Raw genomic sequence first — 21,410 nt, 5'->3', positions numbered from 1 at the left:
ATTATATATTATTCTTCCTATATGTTGGGGGATTGCTTACACACCCATATACACATATAACTTGTTACACTCTGCACTCTGTGTGAACCGAAAGGCTGAGGCAAACAACTAATGACATGGTTGACCATTTCATATAAACAACTTGTTCTTTGGTGATTGGAGCATAGAGACATAATGTGGCAGTGCTCCTGTTAGATTCTAAGAAAGCAGTCCAGAGGGAAGCCCTAATATAGTAAGATCACTGTTGATGCTGATAAGGCCTCCGACCGCCTTGAGTGGTCTTTCTTATGGTCAGTATTGAATCATATGGGCTTGGGGTCTAATTTTATCAACATGGTAAAAACTATTTATGCGAATCCTTCAGCCAGTGTTTTCACATATAATCTTTGTTCCCCAACCTTTGAAATAAGTCGGAGTAGTCATCAAGGTGACCTGGTCTCCTCAATGTTATTTATCCTATCATTGGAGCCACTGGCGCAATCAATTAGGTTATCAAGCATTACACCAATAAAGATAAAATCCACGCAGCATTACATATCCTTATTTACTGATGATGCATGCATCCTTAATATTTTTGAACAGTTTAGCTATCTCTAAAATTAATTAGACTAAGTCCTCCTTATTACCCTTGAATCCCGTAAGCAAAGCAGAATGTGCAAATCTTGAAATCCTGGTTGTTTCTCACTTTAAATATTTGGGAATAAATGTATATGCTCCATTAGAAAAAAACAAACAAAAACTATATAGTAATACATAATATTCTTACTAGATTTCTGTGGAAAGGCAGACGTCCAAAAATAAAACTTGTCACTTTAAAAGAAGGAAGGAGGGTGCAATATCAGTACCTAATTTTAAGTTGTATTTCCAGGCACTTACATTTCATCCATTGATAAACTGGTTCACTGGAAATACCTTAAGTCCATGGTTTAATGTTGAGAGGAATTTGACTGAACCAGTTTACTTGAATGACATTTTATTTACAGGCCGCTCTCTTAGAAAATGCAAACTGAGGTATGGCCAAATAATAGCCTACGCAATTCAAAATTTTCGGAAAATTGAAAAAAATATTTACCTGGAAGTCACAATGGCATGTCAATACACCAATATTTTATAATAATCTATTTAAGTCTGAAGGACAATATTTTACCTCACCACAATGGTACAATGCAGGTATACATAACTTAGGAGACATTATAAATGACCAGGGTTTAAAAAGCTTTCAGGACTTAAAGGAAACATATTATTTGTCATCCAACTCCTTCTTTCTATATCTGCAGTGATGTTCTGCTATACGGGCTTCTGCTATACGGGCTTATATTCATCAACTTATTATTCATCCAACAGTGAACCTAATTAAAAAATTATTGGAATTACTGAAAGGACAGGTCTCATTAATCTATAGTACATTGTTAGAGCACACACAACCTCTAACTGGTATATTAATTTGGATTTGGAATAAAATCTGCTCTGAATCATCAATAGATTGGACCAGAGTTTGGGAATATGTTTCCCATTCTTCACAAAACTTTAATAATAAATTAACAAATCTCAATTTTATATATTAGACTTTTTTCACCCCAAAGATAAAATAATGTGAAGATAAAATAATGATAGTGAAGTGAAGAAGATAGTGAAGATAAAATAATGAATATATCTACTTCTCCAAATTGAACCCTCTGTGAATCATCTATGGTCTTTCTTACATATCATGTGGGAGTATCTATTAGTTGAAATTTTTGGGGAACAAATAACAGATCGTCTATCTGAAACTTTCGATGTAAAAAAAAAGATTGCTCTCCAGTATGTCTGCTGCTTAATGATGATTCAAAGCAGAGCTTTAAGAGCCGTACTCAAAGGCTGCTATAGTTATCTGCATGCACTGCTGCTTAAAAGATGTTGGCGGTCAGCTGGCAACCACCACACGCTCTTTCCATTCAACAGTGGATCTATAATTTAATTGAGCTTTTATCTGTGGAGCTCTCTGTCGGATGAATGGTGCAGGACATATTATGCTTGAGGCAAGGGAGAAGGCACTCACCTTAGCTAGAAATATGATGTGAATTTATATTCATACATTTTCTTTACATATATTAATTTCTTTAATTTTTACTGCAAATGCAAAAAACCTTGTTGAAAGTTGAAGAAAGACCCATGGGGAAGGGGTCAGGGTTGGGGAGTTTTGAAAAGATGCAGGTGTATTTTATTTATTTTTTTGCTTCTCTATATCTGATGTTGTCTCTGTCATAGTAGTGGGGCTATTTAATATGATGCTTGAAGTTACTTATTTATTCTATTTGTTAAGGGAATGAAATATATGTATTTCATTTGTATTATTGATATTTACATGTATGTCTGTCATATTGTTGATTTATACCTGCAAGTTGTGTTGAAAATAAATAAACAGTTGGTCGCAAAAAAAACATGGGAAGAAGGCAATAGACAACAAAAGACTATCTCTGTCTATCTGTCTCTGTCTGTCTGTCTATTTATAGATATAGATATATAGTTATATTAAAAAATTTTTAAAAGGAAATGACCTGAAAAAGGTGTTTAAAACACTAAGTCTGTAACATAATGTATAATTAAAATAATTATGAATATTGCTTTTCCCTTACGTTTTCTTTTTTCACTAGACATTTTCCCCACTCACGTTTTTAAAATAATTTTCTTACTCTTCTAATTTCTTACCAAGTTGCTCATTTCCTTTTTCCCCATGTTTTTTAAATAAATCGCAAAGGGTTAAATACTTGTGAAAGGTGTCTGTAAGCAGCACACAAAAAGTGATGTTACTCCTTTCAAATGGGTTAACTCTGCGGTTTTCTTATTATAAATTAAAAACATGAGTCATACATAAAAGCACCTAGAATATAGTGATTATGATGGCCAATTTATTGTGCAATATGCCAGCAGAACAAAGCCAAACAAGGGGAATATCTTTACTGTTGCATATGTGTGAACATAAAATAAAAAAAGAACAAGGAGAGACACAGGCCTCCCTAAGGGGACTCTTACACTCCCACTGACTGCTTGATTCTACTTGAACTTTGCATGACATTCCCACAGCGCTAAGTGGCTTCTCTAATGGTGAGATTCAATTGAGCCCCGGCAAATACTCCTCTGCCCACTGTGTGCTTGACAAATCTCTCTCCACCAGCAAAAGCAGCTCCATATTCAACACAAAATAATCTACAACTTTAACCGATGAGAACTGTGAGAAACATTTGAATTTTCAAAGACAGCTCTGGATTGGGTGTCTTAAGGCTGTTGCTTAACGTCAGCATCTCTCTGCTTAAGTGCTTTGGACATCTGTTTATATCAGAATGAATGAAAATCCAGGTGAGACATAATGACAGGGTATGTGGGCCCCTCCCCCGATTCATCCCTGTCCAGGACATACTGCACACGCATGGGACCCGCCCCACTTTAAAACAGCTCATAATCATACCTTCAGAACCAGAGCAAAATTTACAGGCAACTGACACAAGACTATAAATACATGAGTGAAGTCCTGCTGTACAAGCATTCTCATGTCTTACAGCCCCAGCCACCAAAACATCTTCCCCGGATGCAGAGTCAATATCAAACAGCAATTATCTTTGCAAGAAAAGACACGTTTTTCTAAATCCATCGCAGTCAAAAGCCAGTGGAAAGTGTCGATGTTTATGTGCAGATGGTCTGCCGCTGGGAAAATAGCAGGTATTTTGAGGATAGCAGCTGTCCATGCATGCTACTGTAGAATACCTGGACGGCTTGTAAACTTTACAGTCTTAACATGCCAAGTTGGCAGAAGATTTACCTTTATGCAGACAAAAAAAACATAATTAATGCCCCTGGTGTATAGTAAACTGTCAACATTAGCGATAAGCTTGGCAAAAACTAATTTGCAACAGCAGCTCCATAGTATAGTGTGTCTATTTGTGCATTAGTTAAAGGCTTCAGTGTGTGTGTGTGTGTGTGTGTGTGTGTGTGTGTGTGTGTGTGTGTGTGTATGCGTGTGTGTGTGTGTGTGGCGCTGAGAAGACACAAACAAGAGTGTGAAAGGCTATTAGGCTGCGTGTTTAGATCTCTTTATTAGCGATATGAAACAACAAACAGCTATAACCTTTTGCACACTTGCACACGCAGTTTCCCGTTAATTACCACAGTCCCTTATTTGTACCTCCTCTTGTTTACGGTTTCCTTCAAAATTGTTCTCTGCTTTCATTTAGATTCTATTTGCCAGTCCTGCTGTGCCCTTACTTGTTATTTGGAGTTTTCTGTTTATCTTTAGTTCTTCGAGTCCTCCTCTCTGTTGTTTACTTTTAAGGTCGATTTTTAAGAGTTTTTCTACCTCTTTGTCCCCTCCACTCTAATTGCCTCTAGTATTATCCACGTCTACAATGGAGTGTCTACGCTTCCATGCACCACCTCTGATAGCATGAATAGATTAACCTGGTAGTGAGCCCTGAGCAAAATGAGCTTGCTTTATAATTCATTTCTCCTGCTTTCTGTGTAGCTTTTCTCAGTATGGTATTCCTATACTGGAAAGCACCTTTATCATGTCAGTCAGTAGTTTGGTGTAGTGGTGCATATTTTCAAACCTATTTTTGATTAATGAAATGATCACAAACCAAGTAAAGCATAAGACCCGAGGTTTTCAGAGGCCTTCAGGAACAGGGGCTTTGGCCCTCTGTTTGAAACAACCTGAACAACCAGCAGGGATAAAAAGTGCAGCAAGCCAACAATGATCCCTCATGACCTTTGCACCCTTGTGACTGACAGTTTTGTTTGTTGTCGTACAAGCTGGAAGCACAGCTTTTGCAAACTGAGCCTGCATGAAATTTGTGACTGTGGGCAAAATGTTGGAACTTTACACTCCTTTGATGCCCACAGGTGACAATCTGCCAACAATTTGTTTTTGGCTTGTATTCTCAGTTCTCACTTTTTAGGATTTACAGAGGGCATATAGATGAAAAATGCATCTGAAGTAAAAACAAATAGGAGTAATTTCTATTTGTACATTTAAATTGAGTAAATGAACTAAATTCATCCCATAAACTAAACGATTTGTTTCTGACTGAATAATAATTTGTGAAATGGGAAAAGTCTGGAGACCACCCAGTGAGATTTTCTTGAGTTTTGATTACACTTTCTGTCTGAGATCATTTGCCAACAAAGTTCCATCTCAGGCAGAAATATCAATTCCCTTGCCATGTTAGAGTCTGGTGGTTTTCATTTCAAACAAAGCTGATTTTAATTACTCACTCTCTCTGTGGGTGAAGGTGTGCTAATTAGTGAAATTAAGGTTTTGGTTGGAAGGAAAACATACCTTCTCTTCCATGGCACAGGTCCATAGAACTGGTTATTATTGGAGTGAAATTCAACTAATTTAGCTGTAAAGGCCATAAACCTTCTCGATTTCCATTCCCATAAATTGTCAGATTAGCATCAGACTTTTGGCAGAAAGTTTGAGCTCCACCTCCCTCTGCAGTTGTGTGGTTTCTTGCACATGCTTGTACCTACGTAGGTGGCCAAGACTGTTTGCATGGAGCAGGGAGTGCACACATTGCTGCCCTATGGCTTCTAACTTCATCATATTTTGCTCCTTGCTGCCTTGGAAAGAAGATATGTTGCTGATGTGCATTTTTGCTGATAGCAGTAGTGTGTGTTTCTAAGAACGTTTTGGGCCCACAACTGGGTGTAGCAGCTGAAAGCCCTCCTGGGGAGCCCCAGACCACTAACAGGTGCACGGCCAGGCACCAACTCCTTCCTCCCATGCACACCCACTGGACAGCCCGTGCTGCAAGGGGGATGACAAAGAAGGATGTGATGCCCCTGTTTGCCTCCTCTCCATGCATATACAGTATATACTGGAATGGAGTTAGTAAGGAACTCCAGGTATGCTCTTAAATTCAATACCAAGTCAGGACAGCTGAACTTAGAGCAGGGCTGAATCTGTTGCCTTTCTACTCTTACAGACAGGAGATTGGTCTTGTTCTGCTTGCCTCAGAGCTAGTTACAATTTACTTCACCATCAGTACTCAAGCCATTTCATTATCACCTCCTTCAGGGAGATATGAAGGCTTGACACCACCTTATTTCTCTCCGCTCTGCGTGTTCCATTTATTCATCTGATGGTGGCAACTTAAACACCTTCAGTGCCTAATCCGAATTATGCTTTGGCGGTGTTGAAGCACAGAATTTACACATATTGTTTGTGTGTGTGTGTGTGTGTGTGTGTGTGTGTGTGTTTGGTGTTCAGACAGTCAATCTAATGTCAGGTACTTGTGTCATTATAATAAGGAGCCAAGTTGTCGGACAACAGCTTGAGGCAATGTTTCTCTCACCGTCACACTGACAACAGAATCACAAATTGAGAATACCAATAAAATGCACACAAAGGATGTTTCAACAAAAGGAGGCTGTAGTCTGGCCCTTACAATTATGCTGTGTGGGGCACTCATGAATTTAGCACATTCTGACAAAGGATTTGCATGAGGAGATTTTGATTGTCACTCTGCCAGCCTGACAAAGCCAGAGGCAAAGAAAACATGATTGCAGATAAAGCAGGAATAAACCTGAGTACAGACTGTTAACACTGGTTGTCAGCCTGAGTCAAGTTAATCCCATAATGCAGTGAGTCCTCTTTTCTCCTGTTCCTGTGTGATAATACACAGAGGACCTCTAATGTAGGCGCAGGCATGCCAGGAAGTCTCAAATCTGAAGAGCAAGAGCATTTCTTAGTATATTTTATAATGAATTGACTTTTCAAGCTACAAAAATTGGATTACTCAGGCAAGTCATTGTTTATGACAGTTGCACACTGGCTGGCTCTCTATAAACCAGGGGCAATCATAAAATAGAGTTTGCCTTCCAACACTCAATGAAAAAGCAGTAATGTATGAACACAAAGATGCTATTTATCAGTAACAGGCGACTATGCCCCACAAATGGGGGAGTTTCTTAAACCATTAACCCTTTGTTCCTCAGAGACCACTTCTGAAGCAATCTTCAAGTTAGCTTATCTTATCTGATAAAGTGCTTCCTAATATCTTTGTGCTTTATTTGTCAGTTTCTGTGTTTCTCAAACAGCCCTGACACTCATTCAAAAATGTAAATGACTAGCAACTCGAGTCAGACAGTCATAGTAAGACATGAATCAATAATGTCTCCAATCAATAAGCTCTCTGGCAGTTGTAAAGACATGCACGACTTGCAGTGTTAGCGTCAGAGCCATCCATAAAGACTGTGACACTGTGGAAATGTAATAGCTGCAGCTTTAAAAAACTACTTTGTGAAGCAGGCTGAATGCCGTGAGGACCGACTGCTGTACATCCTATTAAAAACTTGTGTGTCTCAGCAGCTGCTTTGGCAGTCTAGAGTCAATACACAGGAGCAGCGGAGGTCAAAAGGCCCTGTACTCACTCTCAGGTTTCACCGAACAGTGCTACAGTAAGACAACATTCCAACCACGTAACCTCCTCCTTCCTCAAGCAGGTCAAATCCACTTGAAGTGTGTCTGCCTTGAGTCCCACGGGAATAGAAAAGGAGAATAACCTGTTACAAAGTCTGAAAACTGATGCACGCTGACAACTTCCTCAGCACTGGTTCATGGTCAGATGATTCACATCCTTAGTACTGATTTTGGCTGTGATCTGCAAAACACAATTAGATATCTAAATACATTACTTTGGAGGGAAAAGGTGTCTTCATTGCTAATTCTCTGGAGGTTCCCATAAATTAATGTGATTGTTTAAGCAGTTTTCATGCTGAGGGACAGCCACAGTAGGCTCTAATTTGAGCAGTTAGAGAAGATCTGAATAAATTTTACTTACTTCTTACTATTTGCATGCGAAATAATACTAATTTCCCACTGGTCATGATTTTCTGACTACTTAAACCAAGCAATTAGATAACAGTATGCTGAATTGAATATTGCATCATCACCCAAATTATGTAGCTTCAAATTGGTTTTGATTCAAGGCAAAAAAATAAAAAAGCTGGTTCTGCAGTCATGCTGGGTTTTTCAGCTCTAGTATTGCCTGCCTGCTATCACAGAGTCTTGACTTCACAGCAGTGCTTCTGGAGATCGACAAAGCGATAGGAAACTGAGGAATGGTCGTCAGGTGTTGGGGAACAAAAAGGCGTCAGGAAGATATGGGAGACTATCAGCCCTCCAGTCTGAGCCTGCAGATATGAGATAAAGGCTTTGCCTCCAGGATGGAGGCTCGCACACGCAACATTTTCTTTTCCAGACATTGCCAGACAAGCACAAACACTGCCAGAAAAAAAACATTCAAACACGCTTTTCACATGCACAAGGACATATTTGCCGTCTGTCTGCCCACCTGCCTGTTTGATTTTCTCTATTTGTATCATTTCAGCAAAAAAATTGCACTTTCCAAACTTTTTTAAAACTAATTCTCAGCAACTGTCAAAGTGCTTATTCATAAAATAAGCGTTTTCATAAATACAGTAACACCTCATTCAGATTAAAAAAAAAACAAAAAACGTTATGGCCAAGAAACTCTAACCCCTAACCCTGAAAAACCCTTAAAAGAAAAAGCACAAAAAACTTGTCTCTAAATGCCAAAAAGTGATTCAATAATCAAGTCCTTTCATTTCTTGTACATGCACAGACTATTTGACGCCGTATTGCATTGGTTTTCACACTTATGATCTGTGAAATGCCATCTTACCGTCTTCCATATCAGGAATGATTGTGATTCTAGCTGTGGGGAATTCTGAGCCCAGACGGCCCCCCATGGGCATGCTGAGGGTGACATTGAAACTTTCCTCGTCTTCATACAGGGAGTCGTCAATGATCACAACCCGGCAGGATTTCTCTACCTCTCCCTTATCGAAGCGCAGGATGCTGTGATGGTCCTCAGGCCTGGAGATGTAATCAGAGTAGGACAGCACAGTGGTGGGGATGGTGCCTGTGGCCGAAACTGAGTGGGCAGAAAACAGAATTACAGAAAGCAAAGTTAATGATCCAAGCTCTACCACAATATAGTTTCATTCTTTTCCACACAAAAATCAATACATAAATATGATCTCCCTTTTCCCTAAAATTGTTTTTTCGTGAAAATGGAATACTACCCAAGGATGATTTGCCTAGAAATTGTTTTCTTAACCTTGTTATTCCCTCACTATTGTTTAATGTACACTACTGTTCAATAGTTTGGAATCACCTGCAACAAAAGCTTAATTTGGTACAGTGAGATGGCTTGAAGGAATACTCTATATTTTTTAATGCTCTTTTATGCTCTTGCCATGCCATGTTTAGTAAATGGAAAACAAAACACTGTACAATGGTTAAACCAGACTGACAACCAAAAGGTCAGAAAGAGACAAAAATTACTCTGAGCAACAGTTGAATTAGAGCAGAAGAAATTCCCAGTCATTGGTTTAAAAAAATAAAAATAAAATAAAAAATAAAATAAAATAAAAACAAAACAAAACTGGAAGCTCAACATCAAAATGTGCAAGATTTTAAAAGGCATAGGTTATTGTTTCAGTATCAAGTGCACAATAGTGGGTGTGAAGTTGGAATTAACATGTTGCTTAAAGTAAAGTTATTCCTCAAACTTCCCACTAAAAATAGGTAAGAATCAGAATGAGAAGGTTTCAAGTGGATTTTCACATTTGCTTTGGGTTTTTTGTGCATAACATAAACGTAGAGACAGAAAGAGGAACTAAAATTAAAAGCAAGAGTAGCAAGATCAAGAGAATAGAATTAGGTTAATAAAGGATCATAAAAATATAAAAAGATAACATTGAAGAATGTATATCATATATCTCGATTGAAATGAAAGAGCTGTGCAGTTTTCAGAAGTGTGCAAAAATGTCCCAGGAATGTACAGTTTCACAGTGCTAAGTAATATTTAAAAAATGTGTAGTATTGTCCCAAAGATGTGCATTAATAAAACACATGCAGACAGTGTATGGTTAGTCGAGGGTTGGCACAATTGGGACTAGGTCAGGGAATATGAGCTGAACATTATGGACTGATTAAGTTTAAACATACTCTAAGCAAACAGTTTCCCAAAATAATTGGAGCTCAGTTGCACTGTTGTGGTTCAGTCATGATCTTGGACCGATGCTTTTCTGGACTGGTCAAGAAAAAATCAAGATTTTTTTATTCTCCCCTATCATGCAACACATGATGGACATCAGCATACCAAAAGTATTTAACTATAAAGAATACATTTGATGTCTAAATTATTTTTTAATTTAAAGAGGGAAAAGGAAAACATAAATATATCAGTTGATTCCAAACTTTTAAATGGTAGCATATACACAGTTCTACCAACCTCATTGTATTTCTGGAAATATTAAAGGTATGCCACTTAAATTTCAGCACATTGTTCTTGTGTTACCTTGCTGAGTATAGCAGATGACCATGAGCTCCTGACTGATGTCTCCGCTCCTGTGTACCGGAATAAGCACCTCACCAATGTCCTCCTCTATGTTGTATGCAGCTGAGGGAATGAACACTGTTGACTCTGTTTATGAGAAAAATCACCATATGTTAGATGATTACTTTGACAGCATGCATTACATTATAGTTGAATACCTTAATGTGAAATCTGACTTTGGGTACAAGGAAATTGCTTGTGTGTGATCGGTTGTCTGGCACATTGAATGCGATGAATTGAATGTCAAGTGAATTGAACTGAATGATTGGAACAGAAGAAAAGTGAAAAGCTTGAAGACGGCAAATTATATGTGACGTTATTTGCATCAATAAACTTTAATACACAGGCTTGCAGTGCACACACTGGGACCCATGACAACTCTGATTACAGCTCTGCTGATGGTGCTTCAATCATATTTAATCAAAACCCAACATCTACTGTTTATTCATTTGCAGCTAAGATTCCAGTCTTGAGTCTGCTTACACTGATAGACAGAATAACACAGAGAGATGTGGATGTTATCTGTAAGATAATGCAGTTCAGTTAAGTAGTAAGAAATGAATGTGTACAAATCTGCATCTCACACCCTTTTAAGAAGTCTGTTGGTTTTCTACATAAATTACCAAGAATAAAAAGTTGTGTCAATTCTGTTTGCAAGCAGAGTCACGTTAAATAATTTGGGGGATTTTTGCTCAACAGTTTTGCTGGCAGCACTCCATCTCTTTGTCTCCTTCCCTCTCTGAGCTGCATATGACATCCAGGAAGGTAATGAGCTTGCAACATTTGAGCCATGAAATCCACAGAGCTCAGACGGAGGCTTTGTCTCCCTCTCAGTGAGCACTGTGGTCACCCACATTAATAAGGTGCTGGTAAGTCAACAGAAGTTGACCTGTCCTTTTCCATCCTAAAGACCATGCAAATAATTAATAGGATGAGGCGGCCACTTCTTACTTGTTGTTTAAAAATACTAAGCTGTTTTCAGTCTAAGCCATTTTAGTCTGTCTGCTGTGAAATAATTTATTTTTCACAGTTTCATGGTGGCAGCCCCCGGGCTATTCCATTTTTCTGTTTTCAGTGAAAAGAAACCAAAAAATGCATTTTTATGAGGCTTCAGAGTTTATTTGACCTTGAGAGGCCAAAATACATTAAAACTTTTTAAAACCATAAACAGTATGATATGATAATGTGGCTGTCGAAAGACAATGTGTTTTAAAGACATAAAGAAGCAAAAATAGAATTATACATCTTGCACAGAGATTGCTGCCAGTTATGTTGATTGTCCTCCAGAGACTGATGCTCTGTAAAACAAAGTTCCAGCTAAACATTTTAATTAGCATAAATTGTTGATGTCAAATTCTTCTTTTTCACCCAATGAGGCCCTATGGGATGGGGAGGAGCATTATCCATATTTATAGTACACAGTTGTCTGCCTGTCAGCGCTATCACAGTCAAACTGATCTCACAGACACTGTTCATCTGTTCTCGTACAGCTCAATTCTGATGCAAGGGAGGTCAGTGTGGTTATCTCCATATCATTTTGACCTTGTTTATCTACACTTTTGGAAAGAAAAAAATGCCCATAAACACGGTTTGCTTTTAGCTCATTATGTAGCTATTTTCATAATCAAGTTGAGTTCAAGATGTTGTTCCTCTCAGCATTCAGTTTTCATGTGAATTAATTTTGTATTTAAAATGTCATGTACTCTGATGCCCTCAGGCAGATGGACGGAAGCATTTCCCTAAAACATGAATATAAAGCTAAGATGAGGGCAAAAGGACTACTGAAATCTTTGCTGCTAGAAAATTATTCGCCTTCGCAGATCTGTAAAATTCAGTGCATTCCTTAAGATGTGGCCTGTTTTGATTGTCGTTTAGTTTTATCTCCTTAAATGCATTGCCATCTTCTACTTTCTTTATTGACTTCTCTTTATCAATTTCAGAGAAAGCACATGTACAGAACTTGTTGCTGGCACAGAGTAGCACAGAGTAGCCAACTGGTTTGTCATGGGTGTGCCAGTCATTGAGGCTGAGCCCCCTAATCAAAATATGACTAAACTATTTTTCAGTTCCACAATGGATCTCTTTCTGTGTGATTCTTGAACTTGCATCAGCTCCATTTTTTAGGCCCCAGAGGACGCTGCTTGAGCCCCACTTCAGGCCTGAGTGTGTTGCATTGTTGGACAACAAAACTCCAAAATACAAGAAGCCAGGCACCTTGCTGATATTTGTTTTGGGCAATAGTTTAAAGATTGCAGTATTTAATCTCACTAAAACTGTGCAAACCTCATTTTAAGCAAGATAATTAGATGTAAATATTTTAATTTTGTTAAATCGCTTGTGAAAGTGAAATCATTACTGACCATCATCAGGATCCAGGATCTCCACAGTAGCAAACTCTGGGAATTCAAGGGCTGCCATCACCGGCTCAGACAGAACAATCTGAAATGTCTCTGACAATTCATACTCGCTGTCAGATAGGATCCGCACCTTCCAGGTGGCGGTGGTCTGGCCCGGATTAAACTGCACCTGTTTCTGAGATTTTCCCCGAAAGTCCTTGTCCTTCTCTGCAGTGCCATCCTTTGTGCCTATACCTGAGGAAGGACAAGGAAAACATTATTATAATTAGGCAACATCTGCTAAGCCTGTGAAAATACTATACATAGGACATATCCGAGAATGCATCACCTTGGTCAGGGTTTGGTGTTAATTAATTCAGATAATTTTTTATTATTTTTTTTTTTCTTCAAACACATTTCTTTAGCCTTTTGAAACTTGAAACATGGTCATGGTCATGTTTAAAAAAACATTTTAAAATAATATTTATTTATTCATTTTATTTATTAATTATTATTATTATTATTATTATTATTATTATTATTTATATAATAATAATAATTATTTAATTTCTTTCTTTTTTCTTTTTTTTTTTTTTTTTTTTTACAAATTTCAGGTAAATTTCATGTATTTTTAAAAAATTGATTTCTTGCTAATTTTTGGGTAATTTCTTCTTCAGTTGCCTACTTTCTATATTTTAAGAAGAAATCAATTTGCTCAAGGTCTAAAGAGTAATGTACTGCGACTTTGTGAATCCTGATATCTGTATGACTATGAATGGTCATACAGTAGTTACACAGATATTGTCAGTATAACAGATACAATTAGACTACTGTTTTTCTTCTCCTCTCAAACCAGGAAAATGTCACGTCCCAGTTGGTCTCACCCGACAATATCGGGCCAGTTTCCCACCTCAGGTGATTCAAATGGCTATTGTTGGAATAAAGCCAATTACCCCTCATGCCAGCCTGGTCTCAGCTGCAGTGGTTGGAGGCTGACTTAAGTTGTCTGACCTTCAGCATGTGAGCTGTTTGATGGGGCCTACAGTCACTATAGCTGTGACACTGGCAGGATTCCTGTTGAGCAGGAGCACTGAAGCCGGTGAAATGTCACACAGCCTCTCCATTGTTTTTGCTAAATGGCCGCACAGCAAGCAGCAGGGGTCTGGCAGTAAATAGAAAGAAAATGCCTACACATCCCAAGGCAATCCTGTAGGCTTAAATAAATGTAGAAAACAAGAAATTACTTGATAAATTACACACAAGTATGAGTAACAGGAACTTTTTTTTTTTTTTTTTAAAGTGCTGTTTATTTACAACTTCTGAGAAAAAGAAGGAAAAACTGAAATATCGCATCACGACTACACACAAGATCTTCAAAAGACCACAGATTGAGAAATGCATGAGTTTGGGCTTTTAAGAAAATTACCATTCTGTTCTTTGATGAAAATAAAACGTGGTCTTTGATATGCAAGTACAGACAGAAGGAAAAGGCCCCTGCACATATGTGCTGAGATAAAATGGTCAAGCTCAATGGAGCTTGAAAAATCAGCACTCTTCAAAGAGTAGCTAGGAGAGGAGAGAGTATGATTTACTCCTAACTCTATCTCCTGCACAATGCCTGTATTGGATGGCCCTGATCACAGCAGTCTCTCTGAGGCTTCACGGCAGGTGGGCTCACTGCAGCCTCCAAACCGGTGCCACCTGCTCTGCGCACACTGACCAGTGAAGCAGTCACCCCACCAGTGGGCTCCTCTGATCACTGTTCACTCAGGTGGGGCTGGGCAAGAAGAGATATGTGCACTCTTCATGAGAATGTACTGGCCTGGGATCAGACACTGTCTTATCCCAGTACTGAGGCAGTTGGGTGGCTTGAATTATCAGCCTGTTCTGGTGGCCTGCAAAAATGGCTGGCTGATTTTACTCAACAGTCATCATAGCAGCAGACAAAAAAGGGGAAACGTCAAATAAGTGTTTACATGCACTTGAATAAATTGTTTATGATCAGGTTTCTGGAGAATCCCATCTAATGACTTGAGATGTAAACATCTTATCCCATTAATGAAAAACCTGAATATAGCCTATTTCCCGCTGCACAAAAAGCCAGCTCACATCCGCTAACATCTGGTTTTTAATGCAATGAGAATGCATACCATCGGCATTCACACCCGGTTCAAATGACTCTGCAGTAGACATGGGTTTTTATTGCCTCCAGCTCCGATGGGCATTGATGGGAATACAACACCCAGGTGAGCCCGGTAATTTTAGCTCCTTAACTGGCAAGATGCAATGATGCGCTGTCACTAATTAACCTCAGTCTCCTTCCAAGCTGTGCTCAAACACTGTTCCAACTTAGTCTGCGCCAAGTTTGAAAGAGGGACTGAATAAGTAAGAGATATAAAGAGAAGAAACCACTGAAAAGTTTTCAGAAGACCTCTGTTCTTAGCGCTGTCTATCGTTTACCTGCTCTCCTGCCTGTCCGTGATGACATAAGGACACACCACACATACGCTAGCTGACAGAAAGGCAGACTCGTGTTCTGGAGCGCTGTGTTTACTGGCAGTGGGAATAAAGCCAATTGCCTATATTTAGTGGGTTTACCCTTCTTTTAAAACCCAGGTGTACATGCTAATTTTGGTGGGAAAGGGATATATATTGGTTGGAGTACCCTGAAAGTAACCAGTATACTGTTTCATGTTAACACCTTATTTGGGTTATTGAGAGCAACTGACCACCTGTGCGGATGTGGCTTAAGCTAAGTGACATAATAGTAACACAAACAATGGCGTCTCTTGTTTGGAGCAATAAAGAATCAGATTTTGTCACTTCTCCCCTGTCCTGTAGTGCCTACAGTGACAGGCTGACACCAAGAAGGAGGAAAGTGTTATAAGAGTAGCGGCTGCTTTCAGGAATAAAGATAGGTGATAGGTGTGTGTGTGTTTGTGTGTGTGTATGTGTGTGTCTGTGTGTGCGTCTGTGTGTGTGCGTTTGCATTCGGTTGGGAGAGTGAGAACAAGAAAAACACAGATTCAATCAGCTTTTAGCGATTGGAGCAGATAATAAATAAGCAGTTTAAGAAGTATTCCACTGATATAAAGTGGCCTCTCACATGAAACTGGACTGTTTATGCTGTGGAAAGACACAAATTATTTTGAAATTGTTGTTACATGGCCAGAGAAAATAGAGAAAAAGGACTGTGGCGTTTGCCTGAAGAGGGAGAAAAATCACAACTACAAGAATACCCTGCGCTACACCAGACCAAACTAAACGCTCCCACTGGTGGATGACATAATGGGTCTCTGTAAGTTTGAAACAATAGCTGCCAGCTTGCAAGAAATTATCTCATATTACATTTAGACTGTGAGCTAAACCATGTTTCTGAAAATGTTTGAGGTGAGAAATATGCAACACAGAAACGGAGTCTTGGTTTCCATTTTCATCAACACTGCTTAATTTTACCATTTGATCGTGGCCTCTGTGCTCACTGTACAGGAAGCAGTATGGTTCCCACTTCCTGTTCACAAACACTCACTACTACAGACAAATAGGGCTCAAGAAATAGTTAGTAACAGTTTAGTAACAAAACCCTGATATATTTTCGATCAGCACTGTCTAGTTTTACTGTTTGATCCGATTTCTGCCTGCGTTTGAGAGACAGTGAGAGAGGCGGGCCTGTCTCTTGATTTGCTTGTTTACTCTTTATGTCTGCAGTGGTGGCAAGCAATACTAAGAGTAGCCATTAGTCCAAGCAACAGCCCCGAGGGCCAGCGAAACTCCACTGGATGACACGTTTTGCATCAATTTGTGTCATCTAGCAGAGTTTTGCTGGGGCAGGAAGGCAAGGGATATCTAGGCACTGGTTAGATGGAGGGAAGTTTACCACAGTTTATCGACTATCACTGCCCACATTGTTTTGACACAAAGCTGGTTGAAAACCAGCAAAGTATTCCTTTAAGTTGTAAAGTGGTAGTAAATGCACAGTGTAGTCTTATATTTCCTATTTCTCTCATCTCCCATTGTTAGTTTTTTTTTTTTTTTTACATCAAATAAGCAGATAGGGAGCTGTAAACCAGTATTCTTTCTGTTTTTGAGGAATACGAATAACCTGATTTCTCTGTGCTCATTAAACATAATTTCCAGTATATGATTATAACTGGGATGAGCCTCATAAATGAGTCATTCATGTCCATGTAAAGGTAATCACTGCTCTTGTTCTTTTTACCCTGCTGAGATGGTTGTTAAGTTGTATTGGCCTGGCTGCAGAGAGAATGCTGCAAAGATGTTTATAAAACACGTATGATAAAATAATCTGTCCAAAGTAATTTTGTCATTGGTAAAATGGTTTTTCAATGAAATTATAGTTAATCATCAAAGTGGTTTCTGAAGATTTACAATATCCTAATGTTTCACCTCAGACCAAAAGCAGTTTCTGTTCATTCTTTTAGGTCAGTAAATGTTTTTTCTTGACTAGAAAATGAGGCACTTTAATAAGACAGAAAAAGACCAGAGTGATTTATGATCAAAGAATCGATGCCGAGGATGTAAACATGTACTCGCTTACTATAATGAGAAATGGACAGCATAAAAGCTTTCACCACTTTACATTTTAGAAAGAGAAATTTCCTTGCTATTGGTACTTTTAGGGCACTGTAAAACAAAATGGTTCTGACTCGAAAAAACATTGAAATTGCAGCTTGTTTTGTGTGCTTTCCATCACCGGCATCCTCCCTCATCCATTATCGTCCCACTTCATGCTGCCTCAATCATAAGAAAACGATACTGTGAAAAGCTATGCTTTGGACTTGAAAGCACACAACAGTAATTTTGGACATTATAAAAATGTGAGGCATGTTTTCTTTGGGCACCCAACAACGAGTGCATCCAAAGTTTAAAGTAGCACTTCTTTAATTTATAATGCAACCATTAATAAAAGAACAGCAATACTCCAGAAAATCAAAACAAAGAACACTTATGTGATTGTTTGCCAAATATACTTATACAAGATATATTATCTTGTTGTTTAATATTCATTTGCAAAGAGATCACTGAGGTGTAATCACACAGGCATTGCAGTTTCTCTTGCTCTTGTACCCTGAGACACAAAATATGAGTGTATTTTTTTCATTACAGTTGTTTACTTCTTACTGTGGATTATTATTGACTATCTGCCTGTATGTCTTCGCACAATGTGAATATCTGCCTTCAATGTGTATATTTATTTTTATTTCAGTGAGTCAGAGGTGTATGAGATATACCGTGCAGTGTGAGGAACCGTAAAGGTCAGCAAGATTTGCATATCACCTATGAGATGTTTCATTAGTCTAACACCCTTGGGCATACAAAGATACAGATGACAGCAGAGCAAATTATCCTGTGGGATTTGACCTTTAACATCGGGATATTTTAATCCAACCTCATGTGGACAGAATGAATGGCAGCACTAAAAAAGGCCAATGGTGCCAGCAGTAAGAATTCCTGCCCCTCATAAATACTAACAGCAGCTTGTTTTTTTTAACAGTGTTAACAGTTATTGTCTGTTTAGTTCCAACCAGTAAATTCCATCGACTCTCGTTTAGGATCGCGCCTTTTCATGGCCACCAACTTTGGGTGAACTTTGTCATGTGTGCGTGCAGTCCCTGAGGGAATGTCCAGTGCTTTTGTGTGATTGGAACGTAAATACTGGCCGAGCAGACAGGTTAAAGGTCATGACCTGTGTGACCCTGAAGGGTGTTGAGGCTAGTCTTACTTAGCCAGCCAATTTGGAGGTAAATTAGACTTCATGAAAAGCGGCAAGTAAGTAGTTCGTGGTGTGGATCCAGGAAAACATAAAGTATGTTACTACAACACAAATATGGAGTACATGCATATTTTCTTGTCTCCTGTACCTATCTTAATGAAGAAAGTCTGGCACATGTATCTTATGGTCCTTTTCTCACTCTTTCCTTTTATTTGTAGTATGTATTTAAAGGTCCAGTCTGTAGGACTTAACAGGATATATTGGCAGAAATATAATATAATATAATAAGTATGCTTTCTTTAGTGTATAATCACCTGAAAATAACAAAATTATGTTTTCATTGCCTTGGAATGAGCCATTTGTATCTACATACGGAGTAGGTCCTTGTCTACGAAGTATGCCATGTTGCACCGCCACATTTCTGCAGCAGCCCAGAACAAATAAACCAAACTCTGACTCTAAAAAGGACCATTTTCATTTTTGTGCCAGCCACTGCAGTTGGCAACCCCTCTGCAATGAGCCGATGCTGCTTTATTTAGTGTTTATACCAGTTTAAATCATCTGGTCCATTTGTTTTGGATAGTGGTTTAAATCACCCCATCTTTTTGTTTCTGAGAGAAGGAGACCTCTGCAGATACTTTGGCTACTATTAAAAACCTGAACAAGGAACACTTAAAGAATCCTAACCGGGAGTTCATGTGTGGCATATGGGAAAAGTTTCAGCTGGTTGCAATCTACAGTTCTCAGGACTAGATGTGACTAAATTCTACACACTGCTCCTTCAGCATATTTTTTTAAAGGGTTATTGATTCTATATGTAATTTATTTAGTTCTTTACTTACTTATTTAATCATTTTTTGCTTTCCAATGACATTTAGCAGTGATTATGGATATCAGCTGTACTTATTATTACAAGAGACTTAAAAACAATCAAAGGTGGTGTCTGCTTACTAACGAAGGAGGTCTCTCCAAGGTAGCCCCGACGTTTCAGCACCACCTCCAGGAACTTGACTTCTTCATCCACTACGTAGTGTTCCTTCTCTAAAGAGATCCAAGCCCAGTTCAGACGGAACTGCTGGTTCTTCAGTTTGTTGCCTCCTGCAAACAAAGACAGTTGATAAGGTTAAATAAACTTAAAATGGCTCCATAGAACTCATCACACAGTAAGGGAAACAGAGTCAAACAGCCACAGTGGGACTTTGTGATTTAAAAAATGGTTTGAAAATTAACCTAACTATTTGTTTTGGGGGTGGCACATACATTTTCAATATACCTTATTAGAATTATTTCTTGGTTACATTTAGGACTTGACTTTGATACTCCTCACCAGCACTCAGTGGGAGGTTTGAGGGGAGCACAGCCCTCATGCAAAAGGAATAGTTTGTGCTATCTAATTGCTTCATTTCTAATTATGATAAAAGGTGTCTGTTTCCTGTCTGAGCCTGGTTATTTCATCCTTGTCTTTTGAAGTTGAATTCAAAGGCCGAGGCTACAGTCCTGGAGGGCATCGCTGCTACCATTTCACCATAAAGACTCAAAGCTGAGCCACATACACAGGCATCAAACACACGTACACTGACAGAGAAAGTGCACACACTGACTCATAAGGAAGCCACACCACACTTTAATTTAATTTTAATTTCTAGGGCATCAACTGGCAGTCTAAGTAATTATCCACTGGTTCCTAAAGATCAGCATGCATCCACCGGAGTGCACACTGAGAGCTGCTGTCGGCTGCTGCACCGGATCAGGATGGTGAGATACAGATGAATGAGCCACTAAACATCTGGCAGTCCTGAAAGGGGTGGAATAAAAGTGAAAACAGCCGGGAGAGTGCAGGGACATTGTTTAGTGTGTTGCTGTTGTTTGTGTTAGGCACGACTGCGAGTCTCTACCCCGTGCCCCACCCCTGTCGTTATAGCCAGTAAATCTGTTACGTCCAGCTGACCGCTCCACTGTGTCCATTTCCTTCCTCAATGGGCACGGCGAGACCTATACACATTCACCCGGGGTGTTTTATTATGTGTGAGGCTGCATGCATTTACCAGAGTTTGTGTGGCTGAGTGTGTGTGCGCATTCTGAAATGCTTTCTGCACCTGTTAAGAGCTTTTTCCTTTGGTCTAATGGTATACATATTTCTCCCAGAGTAAAATTGCATCTTAATGCCTGAACATTGATGCTTTATGACAATATTGCACCATAACTGGTACAAAAGGACAAAGTCAGTGAGGCACACAAGGAGCACAAAGTGTTATTTTCTACCCCACCGCATACAAAACCAACAATTCATTTAAATCATTTAGAAGAAAGTGCACTAATCAATAATGAACACTTGGAGGTACTTTGATGTTTTCTGCCAGAAAAGGGATTTAGAGTTGTTATTACCAAGAATGAAGTAAGATACTAAAGAAACATGACATCCCCTAATTTATCTTTGCAGTTCTGGTTACCAACAATAATGGGCTTTATCAAAAATGCTGGAGAGAAGAAGAGAAACAGAAGACAGATGCTGATGGTCCTTTTAGATGCAGTTCAGAGTAAACTTCAGACAGACTCTGTGATGTTAACACGGAGCTGTAATTGGGACAAAAGGCTGCAGAAACTGTGAAGCATGAGCAAAAATGAGACGAGAAACTGCTCTGTTTCTTTCTCTCCTGCAACATAAACAAACTGTTTGAATCATTTAGTTGTGTACATTTCTTGAAATTCTCATGAACACAGAATTTCTGTGTCTCTTGGAAAATAGGCAAGTTTTGACCTTCAGAGACACCACAATTGTGTGCAACGATGATAATCCCCAATTTAGCCCCTGATTTATGACTCAAAGCATTTTCTCCTTTACAGGACATACTGTGAAAAGAATTTGTCTTAGCATTTCCATATGGAAGTTATTATAGTCGTGTGATGCCTTTTTTCTCAAATGTCTGCAGTTGTTGGTGT

The 21,410-nt window shown here is 38.8% G+C and overlaps 1 protein-coding gene across 1 annotated transcript in view; it reads right to left on the bottom strand.

Annotated features, from left to right (window-relative positions):
* LOC121943558 (FRAS1-related extracellular matrix protein 2) overlaps positions 1-21,410 on the bottom strand; it is a 67,541-nt gene that overhangs the window by 19,997 nt on the left and 26,134 nt on the right. The window contains exons 3-6 of the mRNA XM_042487102.2: positions 19,422-19,568; positions 12,761-12,991; positions 10,362-10,487; positions 8,679-8,930 (exon numbers count right to left, since the gene is read on the bottom strand). Coding sequence (XP_042343036.2) covers positions 8,679-8,930; positions 10,362-10,487; positions 12,761-12,991; positions 19,422-19,568 — 756 coding nt within the window. The remainder of the gene's footprint in view (positions 1-8,678; positions 8,931-10,361; positions 10,488-12,760; positions 12,992-19,421; positions 19,569-21,410) is intronic.

The sequence above is a fragment of the Plectropomus leopardus genome, chromosome 6 (genome assembly GCF_026936395.1).
Source record: "Plectropomus leopardus strain MGB_pleo_1.0 chromosome 6, ASM2693639v1, whole genome shotgun sequence".
Lineage (NCBI taxonomy): Eukaryota > Metazoa > Chordata > Actinopteri > Perciformes > Serranidae > Plectropomus > Plectropomus leopardus.
The sequence above is the reverse complement of the archived record's forward strand: the minus strand, read 5'-3'. Positions and strand labels throughout refer to the sequence as shown.